We start from the raw sequence: 12,177 nt of genomic DNA, 5'->3' as shown, positions 1-12,177 counted from the left end.
TTTTTCTGAGATGTTTTGTTTTAAGGTAACAGACTACTGAGATACTTTTTGCTCAGTTTTTATATGTCTGTTAATTAGGCATAATTAATGTAATACATCTAATTATGTAATACATCTAATTATGATGTAATACATCTAATTATGATGTAATTATAATTACATCATAATTAGATGTATCTAATTATGCTTATTCTACAATAATAACACTTACGTTTTAAGTATATTTGTATACTCTGTGTTTTTGTAGGTTGTTGCTTCTCAAGTCACTAGCTGTGGATAGGATAGAGCTATCACCCCACTTTGCTGTCAGAGGCATCTTAGGGCACCCCAGGGACACCCACAGCTGCTGCTGCTTACAGGTTGCTCTGAACTTCCCTCTTATTAGCATATTTTCCCAGGTTTCAAACTTGTACATTGAACTTCATGTTTTTAACTACTGATCCTTTCTCCCAGTTGAAAATATAACATAAAACTACTATAAACAGAAGACTAAAGAATATCAAGGGAAACTAGAAAAATCATTTCTGTGTTAATGGGGAACTCAACATATCAGGAAGCAGAACTACTCATTTGCCTATTTATAAAAAACACATCTGATCAAGTGCAATTTTAAAAAGAAGTTCACTGATTTGTGGGAGCCAATTTTTGTGTCTGTAATTAAAAGTGGCAGGGCAGTGGGGGTCGGTGGGGGGAACCAAACCAACCAAAAACAAAACAACAGATTAGAGAGTGACCTATCAAGCAAGTGGGCCTCCCTGGACTTGCCCAGAAATCATCCATCCCACCTGCTCCAATCTGGTAGTCTAACTAGGCCTTGGCTAGCATGACATAAGCAAACTCTGTTCTCAGAGCAGAAGAATGATTAATGTTACTGGTTCTCAACAATACAAAAAGTACCAATACTTCTCATTATAAACTGCTCATAATATTTCTCAGCTTTCTCATGAAAAACGCAGACTGTTTCTGATTTTGTTTGTGCATATATGACCAAAATCTTATGAGTACGAAAAGGCAAAACCCTCTTTTCCCTTCAAAACTTTAAGTACTGATGCTGCAGGAAGATGTTCCAGGTACCCAGCACTATATATGTCTACAAGTTTGAGACACATACATTTCATTTATTTATCTATTTATTTATTTATTTATTGGCTGCATTGGGTCTTCGTTGCTGCAAGCGGGCTTTCTCTAGTTGTGGTGAGCGGGGGCTACTCTTCGTTGCAGTGCGCGGGCTTCTCATTGTGGTGGCTTCTCTTGTTGCGGAGCACGGGCTCTGGCACGTGGGTTTCAGTAGTTGCGGCACGTGGGCTCAGTAGTTGTGGCACGTGGGCTCAGCAGTTGCGGCGCATGGGCTCTAGGGCACGTAGGCTTCAGTAGTTGTGGCTTGCAGGCTCTAGAGCGCAGGCTCAGTAGTTGTGGTGCGTGGGCTTAGTTGCTCTGCAGTATGTGGGATCTTCCCGGAGCAGGGATCAAACCCGTGTCCCCTGCATTGGCAGGCAGATTCTTAACCACTGCACCACCAGGGAAGTCCTGAGACACATAAATTTTAGAAGCCAGCTTGATGTTTTATGACACTCCCTTTAATTTGGATCCAAAAGCTCTAACACTTAAAAATCAAGAGCTACAGCATTCATTTCTGATTTAAAAAGTAACTTACCCTAGAACAGTTAAAGACTGACAGACTCAGGGCTTGAGGCTGATGTGGAGATCTAGATATGACTGTGATTCCTGGGGTCTGGCCAGAACCCTGACATCCTCTAGGAAACACTTACCCAGAATCCCTCCATGTAATATCACAAAGCCTGCGAGTCATTATGGCCTCTTCTAAGCCAGCTGCTAAGTCTCAAAGCATGGATGGGGCAGGCATTCCAACATGACTACCATCACCTTGGGACAATGTCCAGTTTAAGTGTACAGGCCTATACACCCCACCCCCCTTCTAAAACAGGTTCCAGCTTTCCATCTTTTCTTGGCTGGCACTTATCTACAGAGTGGCTCTAATTTGGGCATCTCTTAACTGTTCCAGCTGCTAGATTAATTCTTTCTGGTGCACTGTAAATGACACCTTTAGTATCCTGAGGCTCTGGGCTCAAGTCAGATTCCCCAAAAGCTGGTGTATGACATCTCTAAAGGTCAGCACTTTTTCCCCTGCTTTAAAGATAACTACATACCATATTCTAAAGCCTAGAACACCCTGATCCTTTAGGAAAAAGAATACATAGAATTGAGGGGAAGCAGATTTTCTCATAGAACTCCAGGAATCTTCCATTTTATGCTTCCTTCCAAACAGGTTTTTGCCTAGGAGATGATTCCCAGGGAGGGAGAAGAAAGTTGTTGGTTCCACTTCTACATCCAAAGTGGGGATACCTAAAGAGGACCCTGGCTATGGTGTACGTGGTATGTATGGAGAGGAAAGAAGGCCCCTCCCATCCTCTCCCCTCTCTGGCACGCTGAGGTAAGGTGACTTCTACAACTCTTCTTTAACTGTGCATGATCTGCAGACCTGTGGCCTCCTCCCAGGAGCTCTTGTGAGGCATTATGAAATTCCTACCCAGAAACATGACCTATCAACAACAGCTGAGTTCTCAGCTCAGTGTCTGGTGTTGGTGCACCACAACCTGCCCTGGTCTTCAGGCTGGTATCCTAATGGTACATGACTGTTTCGTAGCAGCCCTGCTGATATCAGGCACTTGGCCAGGATGCCAGCTCTTGCCTAACCTAAGCTACTCAAGCTCAGCGCATTTCCTGAGAGGATGATACCCTCCCTCAGATCTGGGCCTTTGCACATGCTATACCTTTTGCCTGGATAATGCTTCCTCATTCTTCAGGTCTCAGCTTAAACATCATTTTCTCCAGAAAGCCTTCACTGACTTGACAGGGGAACAAAGCATCCCGGCTATTGGGTTGGCCAAAAAGTTCCTTCGGTTTTTAAGTAAAAATAAAAGACACATTTTTCATTTTCACGAAGAACTTTATTGAACAACGTATTCACCGTTTTGTTCCACTAACTTCTGCCATTTTTCAGGCAACTTCATAATTCCATCTTCTCAAAACTTTTTATCTTTTTGAGCAAGGAACTGTTGTTCCAGGTGCCTTTTACAGTATTCCAGGGAATTGAAATTTTTTTCCATTAAGAGAATTTTGTAAAGACAGAAATAAATGGAAATCCAAAGGTGCAATGTCTGGTGAATATGGCGGATGAATCAGAACTTCCCAGCCAAGCTGTAACAGTTTTTGCCTGGTCGTCAAAGAAACATGAGGTCTTGCGTTATCCTGATGGAAGACTATGAGTTTTCTGTTGCCTAATTCCGGATGCTTTTCATCAAGTGCTGCTTTCAGTTGGTCCAACTGGGAGCGGAGCAGTACTTGTTGGAATTGATCGTTTGGTTTTCTGGAAGGAGCTCTTAATAGAGGACTCCTTTCCAACCCCACCATATACACAACATCACCTTCTTTGGATGAAGACCGGCCTCTGGTGTGGTCGGTGGTGGTTCATTTTGCTTGCCCCACAATCTCTTCTGTTCCACATTATTGAATAGTATCCACTTTTCATTGTCCATCACAATTTGTTTCAAAAACAGAACTTTTTTGTTAAGTATCAGTAGAGAATCGCATGTGGAAATACGGTCAAGAAGGTTTTTTTTGGTCAACTTAATGTGGAACCCAAAAATCAAAGTGATGAACATAACCAAGCTGGTGCAAATGATTTTCAACGCGTGATTTGGATATTTTGAGTATGTTGGCTATCTCCCGCATGGTATAACATTGATTGTTCTCAGTTAACGTCTCGATTTGATCGCTATCAACTTCAGCTGGTTTACCTGACCGTGGAGCGTCGTCCAGGGAGAAATCTCCAGCATGAAACTTCGCAAACCACTTTTGACACGTTTGATCAGTCACAGCACCTTCTCCATACACTGCATGAATCTTTTCTTGTGTTTCAGTTGTGTTTTTACCTTTCTTGAAATAATAAAGCATAATATGCCGAAAGTGTTGCTTTTTTTCTTCCATCTTCAATATTAAAGTGGCTACACAAAAATTCACCAATTTTGGTAAGTTTTTTTTTAAATGCACGCTGATATGACAGCTGTCACAATAAAATCTAACAAAATTGTTTCGAATGAAGTTAAAGACAACTAAATGCTACTAGAGCCATTTTATGGACAACACTGAACAAACTTTTTGGCCAACCCAATATATGTCCCTATAGTACCATATAACTTTGCTATCATAAAAACGTATCATATTAAAGTCTTTCTGGCTAGCATATAATCGATGTGAGGAAGACAGAGACTCCATATGTTTTTTCACTATTATATACCTAGAGCCTGGCATGTAGTAAGTACTTAAATATATAGTTGATAGATAGTTATTAACTTAATAATTACTGATTGTACATCTCTTGTATTAGGCACCACAGTAGGCACCAGGGATACAGTGGTGAGCAAAACCAGACATCTCCTGCCCTAACAGAGTATGTATATTAATTACCTACCACATAAATGGACATAAAGTTACAACTGTGGTGTTATGAAGGAGAAGAACATGGTGCTATGATTCCTCATAGCAGTGACAACGGAGCTAAGATAAGTAGGAAGAGTGGGAAGTTAATGAGGAGAAGAGAGGGAAGGTAGACGAATACTCCCTACAATAGGTGTCACATATACCCAGGCTTGTGATGAGAGGATGGCATGTCCGAGTTGCTAAGGGAAGTCAAATGAGGCTGGGAGAGGTTGACAGGGGCCAGACCAGATAGGACCTTGTGGTCTATGTTGATGCTTTTAGACTTTAATCCTAATTATAATGGTAAACCATTGAAGGGTTTTAAGCTAGGGTAGCAGTGAAGATGGGGAAAAGTGGATAAATTTGAATCATCTGAGATAAAACCAGCAGCTTTTTGTGATGGATGTGAAGGTGAAGGAGAGAGGTGTCAAGGAGGACATGCCTAATGGGCAGACAGGTGGTAGTACGGGAACAACGGCAAAGGACCTGACATCAGGGGTGAAAAATCACAAGTCTGTTTTTAGACATGTTGAGTTTGCAGTCCTGTTAAGGATGTACGTGCAGTTGCCTAAGATCTCTAGAGGTCTGCACTAGAAAAAAAATTTATGAGTCATCTGTGAAAGGTTGTAACTAAAGAAGGGGGGCATGAATGAGATTAGTTAGGGAGAAAATAGAAGCTGAAGAGAAAAGGTGACTCAGGATTAAAGTTTGAGTAGACCAATATCTAATGTACGTGTACAGAGTCTGAGAAGGAACAGCCAGAGAAGTAGACAGAAGACTACTGAGAGTTCTGGGTCAGAGAAGCCAAGGGCAGAGTTCATCCAAAAAAGAGACAGCAGTCAAGAGAGAAGAGAAAACTGGTTGTGTAAGATTCTCTGTAAGGTCAGAGAAGATGGGATCAAAGGCACAAGTGAAGGAATTGGCCTTGGACTTAAGGAGCGACAGTTGCTCTATTATAGTATGAGCAAAAGAGGACACTGGTAGATTTATGTCCTGGTAGTGAGAGTTGAGGGAGTTCTGTTTTCTCTTTGAAGAGGTGAGAGTCTCTGCTGAAAGAGAGGACATAAAATAGGAGCCAGAGGTTTAAAAAGAGTAGAGAGTAGGAAAAAGAGTTGACCACAAAAACACAGAAAGATGGTGGGGCCACACTGAGGACCTGGCTGAAGTGGTGATCATGAATCAATCTGCCCTGTTATGTTCTTGCTGCTCTTGTACACATGTACACACACACACACACACACACACACACACACACACACACACACACAGGGAGAAAACACAGTTAAATGAACTAACAAATAAAGGAAGGACCAAACAAGCAGTAGACGTCAAAGTAACTTGAAAATTTGAGGAATAGAAGCAAAGACGAAGGGCAAAGTCCTCTGCTGCTGTGATAAGAACCCTATTCTTCTATTTGACTCAAATAGCCTCTGCAGCCCACTGCTAACCTTTAGTAGAGCTGGAGGCTGAAGCAGGCCGAGAGGATCGCTTACGATGTCCATTTTCCACACTTTCAGAAGCCACAACTGGCTCTTCAGTTCGGGAGTTTCTTCGGCTTGGAGTTTTGGACTTTTCAGTTATCTCTTTGGGCTCACTGCTGACAGAGAGAAGCACAAAGTCCAAGGAGGTGAGAGAACCAAGTCACACAAAAGATAAAGATAATAGTTTCATTCACAAGGCAGGAGATTAAGAACTACATAAGCATTCTGGGGAGACAATGTTCCACTCCGGGACAATAAGCACAATTACGCTGTAATATTACTGACAATTTAAAAGTGAGTCCAGCTTGTTACATTAGTAAAAATAAAATATTTAAGTATAATGCTGGTGAGATTGTGGAAAAACAGGTAAAACACATTAAGAACTTGGAACAAAAATCATCAAACTTCCTCACCCATTTTCCTAAGATAAGAATATTTCCCTTCAAAAATTAATAGTACCTAAAAATCTAGGAAATTAACAACATACACTGGCATTTACTATGAGCCTAGTAGAGTTAGATAATGGCATATTACAAGTCATATTATAGAATATACACGAGAATATATTCACAATACACTGCTGGGTATACTACTGATTGCTCCTACCTCAATCCCCTTTTTTTAGTATGTGAAGATTAAAAAATGGTAATATCCAGTATTATTGAGGGTACAGGGACAAAAACTCCTAATGGAGTATAAATTGTACAACCCAATGATTCTCAGTAGGGGGCAATTTTGCCTCCTAGGAACATTCAACAATGTCTGGAGACATTTTTGATTGTCATGACTGGGAGGATATGCTACTGGCACCTTTTGGGTAGAGGCCAGGGATGACACTAAACATCCTATAATGCATAAAACGGCACCCTACCCCACACCCCACACAGAATTATCTCATCCAAACAGTCATAACGCTGAGGCTGAGACACACTGGTGTAATCCTCTGGCTCAGCAATTCCATTTCTAGGTGCCTAAGGAAACAAATCTTTTACAGAGCTAATTACACACAAGGATGCCAAAGCATTTTATTCATATTAATGAGGATAGAAGACCTAAATGCTTAACAGTGATAGTACATTAGTTAAATAAACCATGGCACATCCAAATGGAGTCATGAAAAAAATCATGCTGTAGAAGGTTATTTAATGATAAAAACCGTCCATAGTACATTATTGTGGGGAAAAAAACAGCTACCAACATTATGAATAGTATACTCTCATTTTCATTATAATATATATTGAGTATATATGTAACCACATATGAATGAATGGGTGTGAGATATACATATGTGTATATAATTCTATATATCTAATACATAATGTTAGATCTATAGATAAACCCTATAGTATATATATATAAAACACTGGAGTGTTTTAACTCTATCTGTATATACTCTGTGAAGAGGACTAGAAGAACAACTAAAATATACACAGTGAATACTGCTGAGTTGTAGGAATATTGGCTAACTGGTAATTTTCTTCTTTGTAATTCTCTGATCTGAATTTCAAGTTATCCTCAGTAAACTTTTACTACTTTCATGGTTCAAAAAACTCATGTTAAAATCATTAAAAAAAAAAGAGAGTTGATTAAATTTACTTGTAAGACATGGAATGGAAACAAAAGTAATGCAATAAAAACAAAACAAAAAACTGGTCAAAGGGGTGCCTCTTCTGGGAAGTCTTCCATGACCTCATTCCCCAAGTGGAGTTGTCTCTTTTGTCTTTGGGGTTCACAGTCTGTGTCTGGCATTCTAGAGCACCCATCAGGCTGTACAGCATGTTTTTAGTGTCTTGTGTCTTCCAATACATTGTAAGCTTCTTAACCATGGCCTGATTGTCAACTATCCCTACCCCTCCATCGTTTACTCCTGACAGAGGACCCTCTGTTAGTGGCACTATGCCTGGGAATTTGGCCACACTGTTCATTACCCTAGCTTTACATCTAACAACTGTCCCACACAAGCCAAGGCAAGTCAAGGAGAGGTGAGACTGGAGCTGGGGTAGAATTGCAAGTCAGGGGGATTTACACATCCTTTTAGAGGTGGTAAGGATGGCTTTCTGGCTAGGAGCCCAGAAAATGGTCAAAGCCTCTGAGGAAGAAGATTCCTAATGGAGTTACCTCTTTCTCCCAGCAAAACAAAAGCCTCAACAATACTGTCCTGGTGTTTATATGGTCAATGATCAAGTAACTTGGGGAACAAACACCCACAAGGTATTTTTGGTCTGATTATCTCTTCTTTCTCTAGCCACATAGTTGGTGTATACTTTGAGATATGCAAATGAATTCAAACGTAAGCCCAATCCAAATAAAACTAGACAGGTAATAGGAATAGCAATGAATTTGGAGCCAGAAGAACAGGGGTCAAGTCTTACCTATGCATTTATTGGCCACGATATTTAACTTTCTCTATGTTTCAGATTCTTGATCTATAAATCCCCATCTTGTCTGCTGTAATACATTAAGTGTGAGAGCTCTGGAGGCAGAAGGCCTGGGTCTGAATCTCAGCTTCACCATTTACTGAATCTGTGGCTTTGGGCAATTTAGTTAACCTCTCTGAGCTTTAGGTTCCTTATCTGTAAGACAGAATTTCCTTTCCTAATGGATACCGTGAAAATTAAATGAGATAATACATCTAGGGAGCTTTTAGCCCAACATATGGCATGGAACAGCATTCAAATAAATGTTGGCTATTATAACCACCTCACAGGGTTGATATGATAATTAAATGAGAAAATGACTGTGAAGCGGTATTACAACCTAAGTTGATGTACAAGTATGACAAATTCTTTAAAATGTTATCTACTACTTTCCTACATTAAAAAAGGAATGACTTTTGTAATACGATAATACTTCTCTCCATGGGGCTAATGAGGTTGAAGCCACAGCTGTATTTCATTTTGTTAGGTTATGTGGGGTAGCACAGTATAAAAGAAAAAGCATGGGTTCTGCGCTCAGACCCCATCTCCCATTCTTTCTCTTGAGGATCAAACAGCTATACTTAGAAGGTGTTGCAAGGACTATTATTAATGACAATGATGGCGACAGCTCCTATATACTGAATGCTTGCTTACTATTTACTCACTATGCTGAGTGCTGAAAATGTTACATCATCCAGTTTTCAAAACAACCACAAAAGGCAGAAACTTAGCCATCAAGTTTTGTTAAAAGAAATGTTACCTCTGAGGGGTTGGTACTCATGACAGCTCCCTACTTCAGCAGGAAAAAAACTGGTACAAAGAGTGAAGGAAAAGGACAAGGTGAGGAAAGGTTTAAAGGTTGATAAAGATGATACCTTTCAAAGAGGCTTATGCCATATTCATGCTAAGTCTGTAGAAGTGATCATCTTACCTTTGTCCAGAGACTATGGCAGCATTTGCCTCGAGTTCTGTTAAAGATACAAAGGACAGAAATGAGATGTAGGAGCTTCTGGTGTATATGTCCACAGAGAGAAGCTAGGTGCCTATGAGAATTCTGAATGCCTTGTTTAGGCTAACGGGTCTCCATGCGCAGCAGGATCCTCACCCTAACGTGGTACAGAGACAGAGCTGGCATGGACACAACTCAGTTGTCTGGGGCATAAGATACTTACTCAGTCTATTTTTATTTCTACTCCATACTGTGAAGTAATCCTGTTTGGATCAACGTAACTAAATTACATTGCCTGGTTCATATTTCATCGAGCTATAACTATTTTAGTAAAATAATCCTCTTCCTCTCATGTAGAAGAGATTGTTTTCAGTCTTAGAATATCTCTTCCCTCTTGACATATTTTTTTTTAAACAGTAATCTTCCAATATGTCTTAAATATCTATTATGGATGCATTCTCCTCCAAAGGAATTCCTGAGAATTCCTGAGAGCAGGCTGCTTTACTCTGAGATATCACCTATACACCCCATTATGTTTCTCTCTTTCTCTACCTCTCAGCAATGCCCTCTAAAAAAGGAAAATCTCTGTCATTTGTCTAGCAGGGTTTTGCTTAAATGAGCATCCTATGGGTTTACCAGGCACTTCTTTATTAGCACCAGCAGGAAAACATCTTCTTCCTCCATTATATGCCTTTAGGTAGTTCCATCTTTTCCAAAAGACCATCCCTGATGCATCAGATAGCAGGCATCTCTCCTGCCTCTGGTCTCCCACAGTCCTTTCCCTGTCCCCCGTTTCAGGGAATTCAAGACCTCAAACTCAGTGTACATGTCTAACCTACCCTACTTATTACACAGTAACCTCCTTGAAGGCAGTGGAGTCAGAGTGCCTGGGTTATTTTGACCTCACTGCTTATTAGCCATGTGACCTTGGGCAAACTGCTTGACCTCTCTGTGCTCAATGTCTCATCTGAAAAATGGCGATAACCACTTTACCCACCTCAAAGTTAAAAAGATTAAATTAAATAACACATATAAAAAACTTAGTACAGCAGCACTTAGTAATAACTCAGTATTAGCTATTATTAGTATTGCTATGATGCTCATGTTGATGCAGCCTTCACGTAAGGAGGCTGTCCTACTCTGCCTTCAATGAAAGATGCTGGCAGAAGAGAATCCATGCTTCTCATTTGTTATTTAGCTTCCCATATCTAACCCATAAAACCTGGAACCCCCTCCACAAGAAATAGATACCAACTCACTGAGTCTCTGCTGCCTTGTTGGCTCTGCTGGAGCAAAGAAACTCAGGAAATGTGTGCTCAAAAATAAAAATGGCTCAAGTCAAAAGAGGTTTACTACAAAAAATTTTGGTTAGTTTGCTCTTCTGAAACAAAATTCAGTGCTTTTGACAATTTTAACACTATCACAGCTAATTCGTATAAGTGGAGATCAAAGGGGTTTTGGTGAAGGCAATTATCGGTCTAGGCAGTATTCTAAGGAGATTCATTTGAGCCAAACTTTTAAAAGGAACAAGATTCTTCAGCAAATTACTCTGAGAAGGACATATGATATGGTAAAGTCCATCTCCTGGAGAAAAGAGCTGGGGCAGGAGATGGAATTCCCTTCCCCTTTCTAGTTGCTCCTTTTCTCATCAAAAATGAGTTTTACTATCTAATTCCTTCTCTGAAGAATTTGTTCCATTTCTACCCTTCTCAGGTATCATGTGGGTAGTTGGCAGCAAATGAATCTGGGTGGCTAAAATGTTTTTTGCTCATCCATTTTTTCAGAGGCCTGGTTTTACCCAAAGAATGTACAACAGAAAGTCCTATCCATCATATAGGACATGGCACCATGAAGCAGGTTTTAAAATAATCACAACTTTTACCTTACTTTTTTAAAAAATATTTTTTATTTTATTTTATTTATTTTTAATTTTTTTTGGCCGCCCCGTGCAGCTTGTGGGATTTTAGTTCCCTGACCAGGGACTGAACCTGGGCCCTCGGCAGTGAGAGCACAGAGTCCTGACCACTGGACTGCCAGGGAATTCCCAACTTTTACCTTACTTTTACTGACTTAGATTCAAAATTAAACTTTTTTTTTTTTTTTAAATTTTGTCAAGTGTGTGAACTGTATTGTCAGCGAGACTCTAACCTCCTTGTGGAAAGCAGTCATACTTCTTTTTTTGCGGGGGGGGGGGTGGTTATCCCTCAATAACCTGCAATGATGAAGAGCCAGGTAAGACTAAACTGTAACAAATCTATAATCTTTATCTGCTTTGGCAGTCTAATCTTGACGGCTGCTATTGCCATCAAGATCCTCAGGCATTCAGAGCCGACCCAGCATTTCACAGTAGTTATTTGTCAGATTACCATGGGCTCCACCTTCCAGAAACACCATCCCTAGTGCTATTTACAATATATTGGTCATGGGAAGAAACTTAACGCCATCCAGACATGACTGAAATGACTCTGATTCCCTGGAGGAATGGCTACCTCACTGAAGCAGAGGTTTTCGGAACAAGCCTCCACTCCTGTCATGATAATGCAATTACTATCTTAATGCAGTAATGCCTCCCACCCCAGTGAGTTACCGTATGCCAATCAGTCAGCTGCCAGCTATGGGTGCCAGGGTCATGGAACAGGGCAAACTCTGCAATGGAAACCACCCACGGCTTGGTGGCAGACAATGGGCACTGAGATGTCCTTCTTGAGTTCCCTGGCTGACATGAGGAATGCGTCAGAGAGCAAGCTGGTCAGGGGAAAAATAACTTCAAATAGTACTGCATAAGCTCTGCCACTCAACCGAAGTCTGCTCTGAAGCAAATAGGTAAGAT

General features: G+C 40.5%; 1 protein-coding gene across 9 annotated transcripts in view; it reads right to left on the bottom strand.

Moving 5' to 3' along the window:
* NCOA6 (nuclear receptor coactivator 6) overlaps positions 1 to 12,177 on the bottom strand; it is a 99,363-nt gene that overhangs the window by 2,842 nt on the left and 84,344 nt on the right. For 8 of the 9 annotated variants that reach the window (XM_068565540.1, XM_068565539.1, XM_068565546.1 and 5 more), the window contains 2 exons: positions 9,330 to 9,366; positions 5,949 to 6,097 (listed from right to left, as the gene is read on the bottom strand). In XM_068565540.1, coding sequence (XP_068421641.1) covers positions 5,949 to 6,097; positions 9,330 to 9,366 — 186 coding nt within the window. The remainder of the gene's footprint in view (positions 1 to 5,948; positions 6,098 to 9,329; positions 9,367 to 12,177) is intronic. The other variant, XM_068565545.1, reaches the window with a different exon arrangement.

This window comes from Eschrichtius robustus, chromosome 16 (assembly GCF_028021215.1).
Source record: "Eschrichtius robustus isolate mEscRob2 chromosome 16, mEscRob2.pri, whole genome shotgun sequence".
NCBI classification, from domain to species: domain Eukaryota; kingdom Metazoa; phylum Chordata; class Mammalia; order Artiodactyla; family Eschrichtiidae; genus Eschrichtius; species Eschrichtius robustus.
The sequence above is the reverse complement of the archived record's forward strand: the minus strand, read 5'-3'. Positions and strand labels throughout refer to the sequence as shown.